This window comes from Lithobates pipiens, unplaced genomic scaffold (assembly GCF_037356315.1).
Source record: "Lithobates pipiens isolate NorthernLeopardFrog02 unplaced genomic scaffold, aLitPip1_a1.2 Scaffold_8, whole genome shotgun sequence".
Lineage (NCBI taxonomy): Eukaryota > Metazoa > Chordata > Amphibia > Anura > Ranidae > Lithobates > Lithobates pipiens.
The window spans coordinates 166,809,343-166,825,987 of record NW_027507903.1 but is presented as its reverse complement, the minus strand read 5'-3'; the positions used below and the strand labels follow the sequence as shown (position 1 = coordinate 166,825,987).

Genomic DNA, 16,645 nt, shown 5'->3' with positions numbered 1-16,645 from the left:
TGACTGTGGATAGGGGCTTTAACATGGCCTCAATGGTCTGAATGCAGTATTTCACATACGTTTATGAAAAGACCTTTGGGAGGAGCTCCTGCACAAACTGATACAAGGCATTACCTTCAATACCCTCTTGTGACTGATATATTCTCGGCCACAAAACAGATGATTGCAATAGCGTAGAATATGTAGATTTGTATGTTCAACAAAGTAAACAGTCAGGTGCATAGCACCCTGGCGAATAAGAAACTGACAGTGATACTAACTGACTCACATGATAAATTCCTAGGTACCTGGCAGCCCTGGCTAGATTACGTTCCATTAACACAACCACCTACGTGTTTCCTGGAAAAGTAATCCAATATAGCATGTTAACATATTCAAAGCAAGCCTCTGGGACCGGGATGGCCTCAACAACCCCCCAACACCCCCCATTTTTCTCTCTTTCTCTCTCTTACTTTCTCATTTCTTTCTTCTAACTCTCTCCATCTTGGAACTTTTTTGCCCACAAGTAAGAGCAGTACCTCTTTTTGATCTCTTGTATGACCATACTGTTTCTTCTAGTTCTATGATCCCTAGTTAAAGGGCCCTTTTTGGAAAAGATAATTTATTATCTAACAATCAAATGTTGATTGGATCGGTTATCCTTCATTTCTGCATCATTGCTTAATATTCAATATTTGTGGAGGGAAACTCCTTTTGAATTTGTTCATGTTATCATATAATATCCTTGCACTATATGCATGTAATTGTCCATTTTTCTTACCATTTCTAATAAAATTCAAGTGAAAGAAAAAATAAAATATACTTACTGTAAAGCGTGGGGTAAGCCTTTGAATATCTTTCAATGAAACATCTACACCCATAACACCAAGTATCAGCTGGTTCTAAAATATAAACACCCAAAATTAGAAGGAAACACAACTTGCGTGACAGAAACAACACACTAGAATATTTAAAAAATGGTCTGCTGATCACACAGCAGATGTATGGTTATATGAAATATATTCCTTTTTTTAGCTCCAAAAAATACTCTATAGCCATGTTACATATATGCACTTGTAAGACAGCAATGATAATGTGAATGATAGTTATGATGATAATATCATTAGCCTGGTAGAATGTATGGTAATGTATTTCTTATGTAAATAGTGCTTATTGATTGTATTTTTTCCCCAGACTTTAATTAAACATGAGAGTTTTCTTTTGGTCCCATGGAGCTAATAAAGAATATCTAGCGTGTGTGGCCAAGTTTATATTACACACTCTTTTGTCAGGAAGCCCAGAGTGATTTTTCCCTTTGGAGAGGCAGTAAGTCTAATAAAACAAATGCTTTAATAATGATTCTAAGATTTGTACTGTGGGCAGTTTAAAAGCCCCATCAATAACCACATGGATATCAACAAGGAGATTTCACATGCTAGATTTCAGAGCTTATGGAAATATAAAATGCAATGATGAAAATTATTGAGTTAAGCTGTCAAAAAGATAACCACTTTGTCTACATGTATAGGTTTAAATGCATTATCAAAAAAAAAAGAGTAAAAAAAGAGCATATATATATATATATATATATATATATATATGTAAATATATATATATACACACTAGGGTTGATTTACCAAAACTGGAGTGTGCAATATCTGGTTCAGCTCTGCATAGACATCAGCTTCAAGCTACAAGTTTTTTTTTGTGAAGACTTATTTGAACAAGCTGAAGTTAGAAGCTGATTGGCTGCCATGCACAATTGCACCAGATTTTGCACTCCCCAGTTTTAACAACTCAGCTCCACTGTACATAGCCAATACATAGCCAATATGTTTACCTTTGGATGGAGTAGGGAATAGTTTGACCACTTGCCACTCAGCCCCCGCCAATATAAGGTGGCAGGACTGCTCTATTGTGCAAATCGCCATAGCAGTATGGCGATTTGTGTAATAGATACATCGGGTGCATACACAGCGCCAGAGGTGCCTGCAGCGTGGCGCCAGTGCACGTGGTCAGCGGCCGTAATATACACTGGCCACCCACAATAGCTCCACAGAGAGGCAGAACAGTGATCTGTCAATCTAAACAAACAGATCCCCATTCTGTTAGGGGAGTAGAGAGAGATCCCCTGGTCCTAGTGATTAGGAACAGTGATCTCTCTCTAGTCCCAGGTAGGGATGAGCCAAACACCCCCCAGTTCGAACATGCGAACAGGAAAACAATTTGTTTGAACATGTGAACACTGTTAAAATCTATGGGACACGAACGTGAAAAACCAAAAGTGCTAATTTTAAAACTTATATGCAAGCCATTGCCATAAAAAGTGTTTAGGGACCTGGGTCCTGCCCCAGGGGACATGTATCAATGCAAAAAAAGTTTTAAATATTGCCATTTTTCGGGAGCAGTGATGCTTAAAGTGAAACAATAAAAATTAAATATCCCTTTAAATATCATGCCTGGGGGGTGTCCTTAGTATTCCTGTAATGAAGTGCATTTTTCCTGTGTTTATAACAATGCCACATTTAAAACTACTCGTGTTTGTAATGTATTGTTGGGTCCCGGCAATATAGTCCATTACCAGGCCCTTTGGGTCTTGTATGAATATTAAGGGGAACCATTTTTTTTAAATGGCTTGGAGGTCCCCCAGGCCCTATATGCTCTGAACAGCAGTATATATACATTATACAGCCTGCCTTATATATTCTGCAGAAAATTGGGTCTTAGGTGTTGGTGGTTCCAGAACACTAAGCCCTCACAGTTACTCTTGGTGGGCACAGGAACGGGCCCTGCTGTGAAATACTATATCAAAAATTACGTGCCCCTGTTAAACTGGGGAAGAAAAATTGGGCATTTGGTGGTAGTGGTGGGGGTGCCACAACACTATAACTCCTCACAGATACTTATTGGGCGCAGGAACGGGCCCTGAGATGAAATATTATATGAAAAATTGTAATTACCTGCCCCTGTTAAACAGGGGCAGACTAATTGGGCCTTGGTTGGTGGTGGTGGTGCCACAACCCTGTACGCCCTCACAGATATTCTTGTTGGGTGCAGGAACAGGCCCTGCTGTGAAATATTAGATCACAAATTGTAATTACATGCCTCTGTTAAACAGGGGCAGAAAAAATTGGGCCTTGGGTGGTGGTGGTGCCACAAAACTGTAACCCCTCACAGATACTCTTGTTGGGCACAGGAATGGGCGGGCCCTGCTGTGAAATATTACATCAAAAATTATAATTAAATCCCCCTGTTGAACAGGGGCAGGAAAATTGGGCCTTGGGAGGTGGTGGTGCCCTAAACCAAAAATATTGTTGGAAGCTAGCATCATCAATATTGAGGCGGCATATGATAGTGAGCATAGGCAGTCTTCAAGGGATTGCACATCCATAGCAAATTCAATCAGTTATATCACATCAGGTGCTGATAACTGCTGATCCAAGAATGATTAATTTTCACGAATGTGAGCCTATCAACGGAGTCTGTGGACAGGCACACTCTTTTATCCGTTACAAACCCTCAGAAAGCATGTTGGATGCAGGACAGGCCAGTAGCTCAATTGCATATTGAGCAAGTTATGGCCAGTGGTCTATCCACAAGACCCAGTAACCCAGTGGATACTCTGTTGGAAAGGTCTCCAAGTCTGCTCTTGCCCCTAGATATTCCTGCACCATGTAATGCAGACAATGGCGATGGTTGCTTGAACTAATCAGACCTTGGCACTTCCTCTGACTGAGAGAACCTCCCATGGTCTGAAAATGCTTTCTTTAAGGCCTCCTGAAGATGTTTAATCCTCTGCTCCTTCTGCGAAGGCAGGATCTGTTCTGCAACCTTACCCATGTAACGTGGATCAGGAAGGGTTGCCAGCCAGTAATGATCCCTTTCCTTGATACTATGAATCCTAGGGTCCTTTTGCAGGCTTTGCAGAATCAGGGAGGCCTCTGGGTCACTAAGGATTACAACTACCTCCTCCCAGACAACGCCTTTGGTTTCTGGGGACTGAAAACCATAACTTGAAGACTGATGCTGAGGGTTATCCTCTACATCCATGCTGACACAATCCTCCTCCTTCTCTTCTTCCTGTGTGTTTGGTGGGCCCGCAGGAGGCCTTGAGAGGTAAGGAAGTCCTCCTCTTCCTCCCACTGTTCTGCCCCAAGGGCACTGTCCATGATTCCACGAAGCATGTGTTCCAACAGGAAGACTAGAGAGACAGTGTCACTGATGCATGCATTGTCGCTGCTCACCATCCTTATGACCTCCTCAAATGGTGGCAGGACAGTGCATGCATCCTTGACCAGTAGCCACAGGCATGGCACAAGAAGAAGCCCAGTTCCCCTGACCCTGTCCTGGTAACATACTCACACAGGTCCTCATTGATGGCTCTCTGCTGTGTGTGCAGCCACTGCAGCATTGCCAACATTGAGTTCCACCTGGTGGGCATGTCACAAATGAGGCGGTTGGTGGGCAGGTTGCATTCCCTTTGAATGTCAGCCAGCTGAGCACTGGCATTGTATGACCGGCAAAAATGACTACAGACTTTTCTGGCCTGCCTATTAAGCCTGGGTACCTGCTCAACTGTTGCACCACCAAATTCAGGATGTGTGCCAAATATCGAACATGGGTCAAGTGTCCCTGTCGGAGGGTGAAGAGAAGGTTGGTGCCATTATCGCATACAATCATACCTGGCTGAAGCTGGCGTGGTGTCAACCACCTCTAAACCTGCCCCTAGAGAGCTGAAGGAATCTCAGCCCCAAGTGTGGCTCCTGTCCCCTAGGCAGATCAACTCAAGCACCATATGGCATCTTTTGGCCTTGCTGCTTGTGTAGCTCCTTGAACGCTTACCGCTGGTTCAGAGGAAAAATCTGCAGAAGAGGCCATAGAGGAAGAAGAGGAGGTGGTAGAGGAGAGAGCTGTGGCAGAATCAACACTAGCATTTTGGAGGCGTGGTGGTGGAACAAGCTCCAACAACAATGAACCCTGTCCTGCATCCTTCCCAGCTGCCAGTTACCCAGTGCGTCGTGAAGGAAAGGTAATGTCAATGCCCGGACTTTTGGGAACAAAAAATCTGCTGGAGCCCACACATGATTGAATTGTCAGCGGACTCTGGTCCGCCGGATAGTCCAATTGTGTGTAAGCGGCATTAGTCCCCCTGAGCCATGCCTTTGACCAATTATGGCTCTTTTAGCAGAGCATGCTGTGATTGCCCAAAGCATGCAGGCCAGGTGCATGCTTTGGCCAATCATCATACAGCAATGCACTGCAGTCTTGCAGTGCATTATGGGGTGTTCAGCGGCACGCCCCATAATGTTCGCTCTTCGGCGAACGGGCGAACACCCAATGTTCTAGTCGAACTTACGTTCGACCAAAACGTCAAGCTTATCCCTACTCCCAGTCAGCATACTCCCCCCACAGTTAGAAACACCTTCCTAGGATACACTTAACCCCTTGATCGCCCTTAGTGGTAACCCCTTCCCTGCCAGTGACATTTATACAGTAATCAGTGCATTTGTATAGCTGTATAAATGTCACTGGTCCCAAAAAAGTTTCAAAAGTGTCGAATCTGTCCACCACAATGCCAGAGTCCCACTAAAAATCGTTAAATACCATCATTACTAGTAAAACAAAAAAAATAGTAAAAATTCCATCTATCCCCTAGTTTGTAGATAACTTTTGGGCAATCCAATCAATATACGCTTATTGCAATTTTTTTACATAAAGTATGTAGAATACCTAAACTGATGAAGAAATTTGTTTTTTTACATTTTGGGATATTTATTATAGCAAAAGTAAAAAAAAAATGTTTTTTTTTTCAAAATTGTCGGTCTTTATTTGTTTATAGCGCAAAAAATAAAAAACGCAGAGGTGATCAAATAACACCAAAAGGAAGCTCTATTTGTGGGAAAAAAAGTACAATTTTGTTTGGGTACAATGTCGTACGACCGCACAATTTCAGTTAAAGCGACACAGTGCCGTCTTTCAAAAAATGGCCTGGTCATTAAGGAGGTAAATCCTTCTGGGGCTGAAGTGGTTAATCTGCTATCTGCTGTCTGTTTTTTTTTCCATTTGGGAGATTTCCCTGTAATTGAACAGGTCCTCCCTAATCTCATTTCAGTGACAACCATACCGTTTTGAATTTTCCATCACTTTCTATCCCAGTAAAAATAGCCATTAGGATAAACAAAGAGAAAAAGTCTCCCCAGTTGGGAATCAGATAAATAAAAACCTGACAGGGCTTTTAAAACAACCCAACTTTATAATGTACAGTAAAAATGTTTGGCTTTAAGTATAGTTTACAATTTAAAGAATGATGAACATATTTCCCCTGAAGTGAATGTTCCTGTGTGTGCTTCTGCCAGGATAAACTGCCACAGAGGATCATTCATACAGAAAGTGTAATGCCACGTACACACGGTTGGATTTTCCAATGGGAAATGTTGGATGTGAGCTTGTTGTCAGAAAGTCCAACCGTGTGTATGCTCCATCAAACCTTTGCTGTTGGACTTTCTGCCAACAAATGTTTGATAGCAGGTTCTCAAATTTTCTGCCAACAAACCTTTGTTGTGGGAATTTCCGATTGCGTGTACACAAGTCCGACACACAAAAGTTCATGCATGCTTGGAATCAAGCAGATGAGCCGCACTGGCTATTGAACTTCCTTTTTCTCTGCTCGTTATACGTCTTGTATGTCACCACGTTCCCACATTTGTAATTGTTGGCCAACAATTTTGTGACCGTGTGTATGCAAGACAAGTTCAAGCCAACATCCTTCGAACAAAAATCCATAGTTTTGTTGGCGGAAAGTCTGATCATGTGTACGGGACATTGCACTTCACCATGCAATTACAGTCTGATGCTTCATATCACAGACTTGTTTTCTGATCTGATTCCAATTTTAATAGCAATAAAGCTCTATATTGCTTTTTTTCTGTAATTTTAATACAAAATGATGTTTTAACCCTTAGTAATCCACAGTAAATACTAATTATAGCTAATTAGCTCCTCCCCTTCTTTTATACTGTCTACTTCACTAATTGGATCTTTTTTTTTTCCACTTGCTTTTTTTATTATTACTATTATAGTACACAGAAAAAAAAGAATATAACTCCAGTAGGTTGTATACCAGCCACATTAATTAGGTTTATTGAAAAAATTGGACAAATAGCAGAAAACCATTTGTAAATTGTATCTATAGCAACACATTTCTTAAAATAGTAAACTGTATTGTTTTTTGCTTCCTATTTATTTTTGTTTTTAAATACATGGAAAATAAATGATTTTTTACAAAGGGTAGTCTTGTTTGTCCTCAAAAAAGACACCAATTTGGAACATAACAGTTATTGGCAATAGACTTATAACTAAATTCTAAAAACTGCTGTGGCCCATACGGTTTAAATATAATTTTCATCTGTTTTAATGGATCTTAGTTTTTGTGCACATCTACAGTAGGTCTGCATCGCAGATTATACAGTTACAGTTGACATCTGTTGCTTGATATCTACTTAATAAAAACTGTAAAACTATTTACAAGAATATTTAATGTCTTTCCAAAGCCCTTTTGATCAACAGTATTGTAAATAAATATTTGGAAACTCTCTATTTATCAGTAAGTGTGTACTTACTGAACTGTTTTAACATTGTTGTTTCTCTTTTGTAGTTAACCCAAGACTGTGACTATGCTAGACTATTAAATATCCTTTACCGTTAAGCTGATCTTTTTTTCATTTTTGGAGAGGGGGGGAGGGGGGCATACAGCATAAAGCACATTAGGCATGTGTAATGGTGTGTATCCTAATATTTGCAGGCAACTTCTTTTGGTAAAAAGCTTCCCTGTTGTGAGCAAATGGATACTGTCCTGAGTGGCTGTCTTCCACTGCTTTAAAAGTTAACAGCTGCTGCTGCTACTGGGAGAAGTTGTACCACTCCATCCTGCTCTCTCATCCATTCACAGAACTCTTAAAGCGGTTTGATACTCAAATTTTTACATTTTTACCTACAGGTAAGCCTATAAAATTACCTGTAGGTAAAATTAATATCTCCTAAACCTGTATGGTTTAGGAGATATTTCCCTATGCATGCAGCCGCTGATGTCAGTGGCACATGTTCTCTGAATGCCCCAGCTGAAGCTCCGGCGGTGTTGTCAGACCTTGCCGGGAAGAAAACTCCTGCGTGTGTGCATGGGAGTGACGCTACTCACAGCGCCGGAGCCGCAAACCCGGAAGACACGCCGAGGGCAAGATGTCAGCTCCTTCGGCGTGGACCGGGCACTGTATTTGGTATGAATCTTGAGGGAGAACTCCACACCAAATTTTAAATAAAAAACCGGCATGGGGTCCCAGCATGGGGTCCCCCCAAAATCCATACCAGACCCCTATCTGAGCATGCACACTGACCGGTTAGGAAAGGGGGTGGGGACAAGCGAGCGCCCCCCCCCTGAGCCGTACCAGGCCGCATGCCCTCAACACAGGGGGATGGGTGCTTTGGGGCTAGCAGAGGAGTCTGGCTTTCTCCTTCATCATCGTCGCCGCCCGAGGGTCTTCTTCAGACTCCTTCACGCTCTCCAGTTCTCCGGGATCTCCGACCTCTTCTCCCGCTCTCCGGCGTTTTCTCCCTTTCTCTCTTCTGCCGGCTCCTCCGCTATCTTCTTCTGGCTCTTTTACTAGCGGTTGCCCGGTCTTCTGCATCCTTCTTCCCTCTTCTCTTCTTCCGATCTTGACATGACGCTCTCTCCCACTGTAATGCTGTGTGAGCGATGCGTGATCACTTATATTGGCATGGGGCGTGATCACCAGGCGATGTCACACTGTGGCCACGCCCCTTATGACATCAGGGCCCAGGGCAGGATGGGACTGTGACATCATAAGGGGCGGGGTCACCGTTTGACATCCCACGGTGACGATGGCCCATGCCTATATAAGTGATCGCGCATCGTTCACACGGCATTACAGTGGGAGAGAGCATCATGTCAACATTGGAAGAAGAGAAGAGGGAAGAAGGACGCAGAAGACTGGGCCACCTCTAGTAAAAGAGCTAGAAGAAGATAGCGGAGGAGCCGGCAGAAGAATCAGAGAAAGGGAGAAGACGCCGGAGAGCAGGAGAAGACGCCGGAGAGCGGGAGAAGAGGCCGGAGATCGTGGAGAAGAACTGGAGAGCGCAAAGGAGTCGGAAGAAGACCCCCAGATGGCGACGATGATGAAGGAGAAAAGCGGGCTCCTCCGCTAGCAAAAGAGTGGCAAAAGAGCAGAAGATAGTGGAGGAGCCCGGCAAGAAGACCCCCAAAGTCGGAAGAAGACCCCCGGAGCTGCCTAATAAATTACTTTGAAAACCTGTGTTTTTTTTTATTGACACTTTTTCCCCCCAGGTTAATGGGTAGGGGCACGATGTGCCCCATACTCATTCACATAGGGTGGGGGGCTGGGATCTGGGGGCCCCCTTATTCTGGTAAGCCCCCGCCCGCAGACCCCAACAACCAATGGCCAGGGTTATCAGGAAGAGGCCCTTGTCCTCATCAACATGGGGACAAGGTGCTTTGGGGTGGGGGGGCGCAGGGCACCCCCTTCCCCAAAGCACCCACCCCCCCATATTGAGGGCATGCGGCCTGGTACGGCTCAAGAGGGGAGGGGTGCTCGCTCGTCCCCATCCCCTTTCCTGACTGGCTGGGCTGCATGCTGGGATGGGAGTCTGGTATGGATATGCCGTTTTTTCCGGTGTAGGGGGTTCCCCTTAAAATCCATACCAGACCTAAGAGCCTGGTATGCCCTTCGAGGGGAAGCCATGCCGGCTCTATTAGAGAGGCGACATTGTTGCTTCTCTCTCATGCATTTTCCTATTGCAGGCCAGTGCGAGATGCACAGTACCCTGTCTCGGAGAACGAGCGTGATGAGATCGCATTGGAAACACAATCTCGCGGTCAGGTACTGTACATAACTATCATGTTTTGTGCTGTATTCCAAAACAGTGGGGGTCATATACGAAAGTCATGTGCCATCAGTAACGCAATGCACATTTCCATATTTACGAAATGGTGTGCCGGCAACAGAGCGTGAATCCCCCATTTACTATAGCAATCTCATCGCATGGGAGAATGCAATCTGTGTGCCACTATGGACATGGTGCCTGGCATCTCCAATTAAATATTCTCATAAGATGGAGGTACCAATATTATGGGGTGATGTGCGGAAGTTTGGTAACAACTGCCTAAGTAACAAATATGCCCAAAATAGAATGAGAAAGTAACTTTTTCAGAGAAAGCCTGCTTGTGCCTGCGAGTACGTTTAGAACTGCGTGAGATCAATGTAATCAGTGCGCATGCACAAGTGGATTTTGCGCTCGTTCACATGAGTTTGTTCACTGCGCGGCCAAAATCTTAGTAAATGTTAAGCAACATACATGCAATTGCAGGGGTGGAACGGGCGCACTTCAAATCTTGCCTTTTTTTTTTTTTTTTACGCTGGTTCACCTGAATGTATTTTTTTTAGGAGATTTGCACATAGGTCATGTTAGCATGTTACGTTGCCAACATTATTATTATTATTATACAAGGATTTATATAGCGCCAACAGTTTACGCAGCTCTTTACAATATAAAAGGAGACAATACCGTTACAATACAATAAAATACAAGAGGAGTAAGATGGCCCTGCTCAGAAGAGATAACAATCTAATAGGGTGGGGTATGTTGGGCTCAGCCCAATACCAACACAAAGCACCTTGTACCCACTAGTTTAAAGGGGCTTTCCACATTCAATAAAGCCCTCTGTCTGCAGCCCCCCACAACCCCAGCCTAGGGTTGTGTGGGAGAGGCCCTTGTCCCCCGGAATATGAGAACAAGGTGGGTGACTTTTGGGGTGTCCGAACCCCTCCTGCCCCCAAGCATCCACCCCCTTTCATGGGATGGCTTGCTGTATGTTTGGATAGGGGTTTGTTAATGTGTGGGAGAGGCATAATACTTTTTTAGTTTAGGGTGGTCTTTTTCATGTGAGGGTCCTCATTTTAAGCATTGACAGACCCAAATGGTCTTGTATGTATTGGGGGGCAGGCTATTTTTTGTTTTGGGTTAAAATCTTGCAGCTGCAATGTAGATTTGTTACTTTTCTCTAAAACCGTACATCTTTGAAGCAGCATTTTGGATACATGCTACAGATGCACCACTTTAAAGGCAGAGTAACCCCTCCCCCCCTCCCAAGTTTCTAGCTTTTAAGCAATTTTGCATTTTTAAAGGCACTTCTCCTTGTTTTGGTTTTGGGGTTGTCCAAATTGGTGACATTGATATATGTCCCTCAGGGTGGAACCTTGCCCCCCCTACCCATTTCAAGACCAATAACTTGAATATAAGCCAGCCAAGTGGGGACTAGCAAAATTAACAAGTCAGTTCCCATAGACTGTAATGGTATTTGTTGTATAACTTTTGCCCATGTTAGGCTCTTTGTTTGCCCCTGTGGATCGGAGGGTGTTTGTCCCATCTGTAATTTTGTAGCATACGGGATGATGTGCTTAATTTTGGACAGGAGTGGCTTATTTTGTGCTAGCTGCATTTGGGGTTTTCTGGGCATGCTCAGGGACTTTAGTTTTTTGCTGTGGATTTTGGTGTGTGACAGCACCCGAGAGTGTGTTTTTTGGGTTAGTAGTTTAAGGACATCCTTAACAGTTGCACCCACTTTGAAGTAATGTCTCTACACTGGGTGAACTTGCATTTTGTGTGTTTCATGGACCATGCATGTGTTTTCAATTGCCTCATTAGCACACAAACATATGCTATATAAAGCTTGCAGATAGCATGCTTTACCTCGCCCTGAAAAGAGGTGTGTGAGTGCACTTGTGTGTGTGTCAAGAGAGTATTTGGGTGTCCTTACAGAGTTTGTAACATGTATTTTCTCTTTGTATTTTGTTTGTTATGTCTTTGCAAAACAGATGTGTTTTAGAGCAAGTATTATTTACTTTTGTTTGTTTTTTTAGGGCGGGTATTTTTCCCTACAATATTTTTGATGTTGTCAATGTTTGTAAGTTGTTAGTTTAACTTTGATTTAATTGTCTGTGCTGCATTATTTTGCTAAATTTTCCTTGATATGTTGTGACTAATACATTTTTAAATCCTTAAGAGACTGTCCGTTTGTGGGTACAGTCCTTTTAACTACTGTTAATTTCCTATTCAAAATGGTCAGACCTCAAAACCATATTCTGTTAGTGTCTCAAATTAACATGCATTTGTTTTTTGCTTTCTTTTCTCTTTTCAAAGTCCTGTTTTGTTGACCAATAAAATTTGTAGCAATTTTTTATGTTTTACAGTTTTATGCAAACGTTTAGGAACTCCTGACATGATTGTCATTTATAAATATTTGGGTGTTTGGATCAGCAATTTCATTTTGATCTATCAAATAACTGAAGGGCACAGTATTATTTCAGTAGTAAAATTAGGTTTATTGGATTAACAGAAAATGCGCAATATGCATTAAAATGAAATTAGACAGGTGCATAAATTTGGACACCCCAACAGAAAAATCCCATCAATATTTAGTAGAGCCTCATTTATCAGAAATAACAGCTTCTAGACACTTCCTATAGCCTGTAATGTGTGTCTGTATTCTGGATAAATGTATTTTGGACCATTCCTCTATACAAAACATCTCCAGTTCAGTTAGGTTTGATGGCTGCCGAGCATGGACAGCCTGCTTCAACTCACCCCACAGATGTTCAATGATATTCATGTCTTGGAACTGAGATGGCCATTCCAGAACATTGTACTTGTTCCTCGATTTTGAGCAGTGTTTTAGGCCGTTGTCTTGTTGAAATATCTAGCCCCTGCGTAACTTCGACTTTGTGACTGATTCCTCAACATTATTCTCAATAATCTGCTGATATTGAGTGTAATCCATGCAACCCTCAACTTTAACCAGATTCCCAGTACCGACACTGGCCATAGTATAATGGAGCCTCCACCAAAACTTACTGTGGGTAGCAAGTTTTTTTCTTGGAATGCTGTGTTCTTTTGCCGCCATGCATAACACCCCTTGTTATGACCAAATAACTCAAGCTTTGTTTCATCAGTCCACAGCACCTTATTCCAAAATTAAGCTGGCTTGTCCAAATGTGCGTTTGCATACGTCATACTCTGTTTGTGGCATGTGTGCAGAAAAGGTTTCTTTTGCATCACTCTCCCATACAGATTCTTCTTGTGCAAAGTGCACTGAATTGTTGAAGGATGCACAGTGACACCATCTGCAGCAAGTTGATGTTGTAGGTCTTTGGAGATGGTCCTTGGGCTGTTTTTGACCGTTATCACCATCCTTTGCCTTTGCTTCTCCAATATTTTATGTAGCCTGCCACTTCTGTCCTTAACAAGAACTGTGCCTGTGGTCTTGCTTTTCCTCACTATGTTCCACACAGTGGACACTGACAGCTTATATCTCTGTGATTACTTTTTGTAGCCTTCCCCTAAACCATAATGTAGAACAAACTTTGTTTTCAGGTCATTTGAGAGTTATTTTGAGGCCCCCATGTTGCCACTCTTCAGAGGAGAGTCAAAGAGAACAACAACTTGCAATTGGCCACCTTAAATACATTTTCTCATGATTGGATGCACCTGTATTTGAAGTTCAAGGCTGAAAGAGCTCTCCAAACCAATTGTGTGTTCCAATTAATCAGTGCTAAGTAGTTACATGTATTCAAATCAACAAACTGACAAGGGTGTCCAAATTTATGCACCTGTCTAATTTAGTTTTGATGCCTATTGCACATTTTCTGTTAATCCAATGAACCTAATTTCATATACTGAAATATTACTGTGTCCTTCAGTTATTTGATAGATCAAAATGAAATTGCTGATCCAAACAACCAAATATTTATAAATGGCAATCATGGAAATTGTCAGGGGTTCTTAAACGTTTGCATACAACTGTATGTGTTTTCTTAATAATTTGTTTTGCAGATGCATGCTCAATCCAAGTAATGCATTTTACACTACCCCCTTCCATCCATTTTTTTTTCATGCAACATATTTCCCAGCTGCAGATTAACTAGGCTGATTGGTATGGCAAAACCAAAAAAAAGGTGTGATTTGTCTAAAAGCTAACTTTCCTGGTGCCTTCATGGTAGCATATGCATTGATTGTGCATATTCTGCCATGGATAGGCACCAGGAAAGGAAAATTACAGAGAGGTAAGTATTCAATTTTCCATTTCAGTGCAGTGGTTCTCAGTCTCAGTCCTTAAGTACCCCTGACAGGACATGTTTTGGGAATTTATCTTAGCTAAATTAGCTGTCCAAAATACCAATCCATTGACTCTGATTTAACACACCTGTGCAAGATGAAGGAAAACCTACAAACATGGTCTGTTTGGGGGTACGTGAGGACAGGGTTGAGGACCACTGATTTAGAGCACTGAGCTAAAATCTAGCTCCAGACAATCCTATTCTAATTGTGGGCATTTGAGGGAAACCAAGTGAGTGTTAGAACCTCTGCTTATCTTTTTTAGGTTGGGCTTTGTGTTCCTTTTCTGAAAATTGGCTTCACTTCCTGCCACATAGCCAAACAGGAAGTGTATGGAAAACCCTGCCAATGTCTTTCCTTGTGAACACACAGGTCAATCTAACTAGTGTCTCCATTAGGCAAATTGCACTCTAGCACTTTGTTGTGCACACCTCAAATTATTAGGTATTTTGGGGTTTATTAAAGGCAAACCCCCTCTGCAATGCAAGTGTACTCATTGTAAATCTGAGGGGAAGCACTGGTGATTTTATCATCCAATTATGTAGAAACAAAGATGCTGTTTTTTTTGTTCCTTGCATGCCCCCCTCGGATCCCCAGCAACTGCACTTCCAAGTTGTGTGTTGTGCAAAGTGGATTTGCCTTTGACCCCCCCCCCCGGCAGTATTCCAGAGAGTCGATTGGGGTGGATTTTCAGTACCAAAAGCGGTAACTCTGAGCTACACTTGGGATTGCATCGCAGGATCCAGACAGAGGTTACTTACCTTGTCCCCAGGATCCTGCGATGTCTCCCCGCATTGTGTGCGAGCCGTCCTCTGCTCAATCTATCATGGAGCCGAGCTCCGTTCCCTTCGAGTGGTGTGAAGCATGGGGACAGAGAACGGTGCCAAATTCAAAAAGTAAAACACACAATACATATACAGTATGCTGTCATCTTACAGATTACATTACTGTATCATTTTTTTCACATCCCTTTAGTCCCTAGTGGTCTGTCCAGTGCTCTTCATGCAGCTTTATATTATAAATACTGTTCTTTCTGTCTGGAACCTGGAGATTGTCCATAGCAACCAAAACTGTCCTTTTACATCAAAAGTGATTTTAGACAAGCTAGAAAACAGTGATAAATTAGAATCACTTGTAGAATTGAGCAATAGTAATTTGTGAGGAAATTCATCATCAAACACTGAGTAATGACAGTAATGACAGCAACAATTCTGCAACTGAGCACATTTCAGTTTCTGTTTTGATTTGATTACATTATTAAATCATTTTTATTATTATTATATTATTATTTGTTATAATTATTTATAGTTATTTATTATATTATAATTTATGATTTAGTTTTTCAAACGTTATCATACCCGGGATGTCTACTAGACTCTTGTTTGGACAGATTTAAGTGAGTTATTCCTAAGAATCACAGGCCTACAATATAAAACACCAAATTTCCATGCAAAATAATTGTACCGCTTTCAGAATCAAAAATCTGAAATAATAATACCACCAGGGAGGTTAATAAATAAACCCCAAAGTCCAAGATACCTAATAATTTGGGGTGTACACAGCAAAATGCTAGACTGCAATTTACCTAATAGGATTGACCTTTGTGTCCCCAAGGAAATACATTGGTAGGGTTTTACCCTCACTTCCTGTTTGGTTATGTGATAGGAAGTGAATACATTTGAAGGAGAAACTGGCAAAATTTGTGAGGTGTCTTCACCCTATCAGGGGTGCAGGCATCCCCAAAAACTGACAAGACTTCTAATCCCTCTGCACTTTATCCCCAAGCAAAAATAAAAAAAAGATTTTATTTAGTTTAACCACTTATTGACTGCCGCACGACTATATACCTCCTGACGTTGAAGAGGGATATGTCTGTAATGGCGGCAGCTGCTGCCACAACCAAGGTATCCATCTCTTCAGGCGGCAGTTCGGTTAACAATAATGGTGGTCTCTGTGGTGGATTTGCCACAAGATCACCGTTATCGGCAGTGGGAGAGGGCCTCCGTCCCACCGTTCTCCCGTGCCCTCTGCCACTTACCAGAGCCATCGACAGCAACGGAGGAGATCGTGTCCTATCCGTAGCTGGGTATGGATAGAAGTGAGGACAAGATGGCCCCCACCCGTCTCCATACCATAGCAGGGCGGATGAGACGTCAAATCATCACTTCCGCCCATACCTCTTAAAGGGCCATTTTTTTTGCTGTAATTTTTTTAAATGACAATTTTTTTTATTGCATTTTTGTCAAAATATGAGATCTGAGGTCTTTTTGACCCCATATCTCATATTTTATGCCCTGTACACACGGTCGGACATTCTGACCACAAAATACATCAGATTTTTTTCTGACGGATTTTGGCCAACACAAAGTTGTCAGAAAATCCGATCGTTCTGAACACAGTGACGTTTGTTGCGTATGACTGGACTACGTAGAGGCCAGTAGCCAAGAGCTTTCATCTTGTAATT

At 42.3% G+C, this 16,645-nt stretch overlaps 1 protein-coding gene across 9 annotated transcripts in view; it reads right to left on the bottom strand.

Annotated features, from left to right (window-relative positions):
* CACNA2D1 (calcium voltage-gated channel auxiliary subunit alpha2delta 1) overlaps positions 1 to 16,645 on the bottom strand; it is a 930,857-nt gene that overhangs the window by 112,093 nt on the left and 802,119 nt on the right. For all 9 annotated transcript variants that reach the window (XM_077469518.1, XM_077469511.1, XM_077469509.1 and 6 more), the window contains one exon: positions 807 to 881. In XM_077469518.1, the coding sequence (XP_077325644.1) occupies positions 807 to 881 (75 nt within the window). The remainder of the gene's footprint in view (positions 1 to 806; positions 882 to 16,645) is intronic.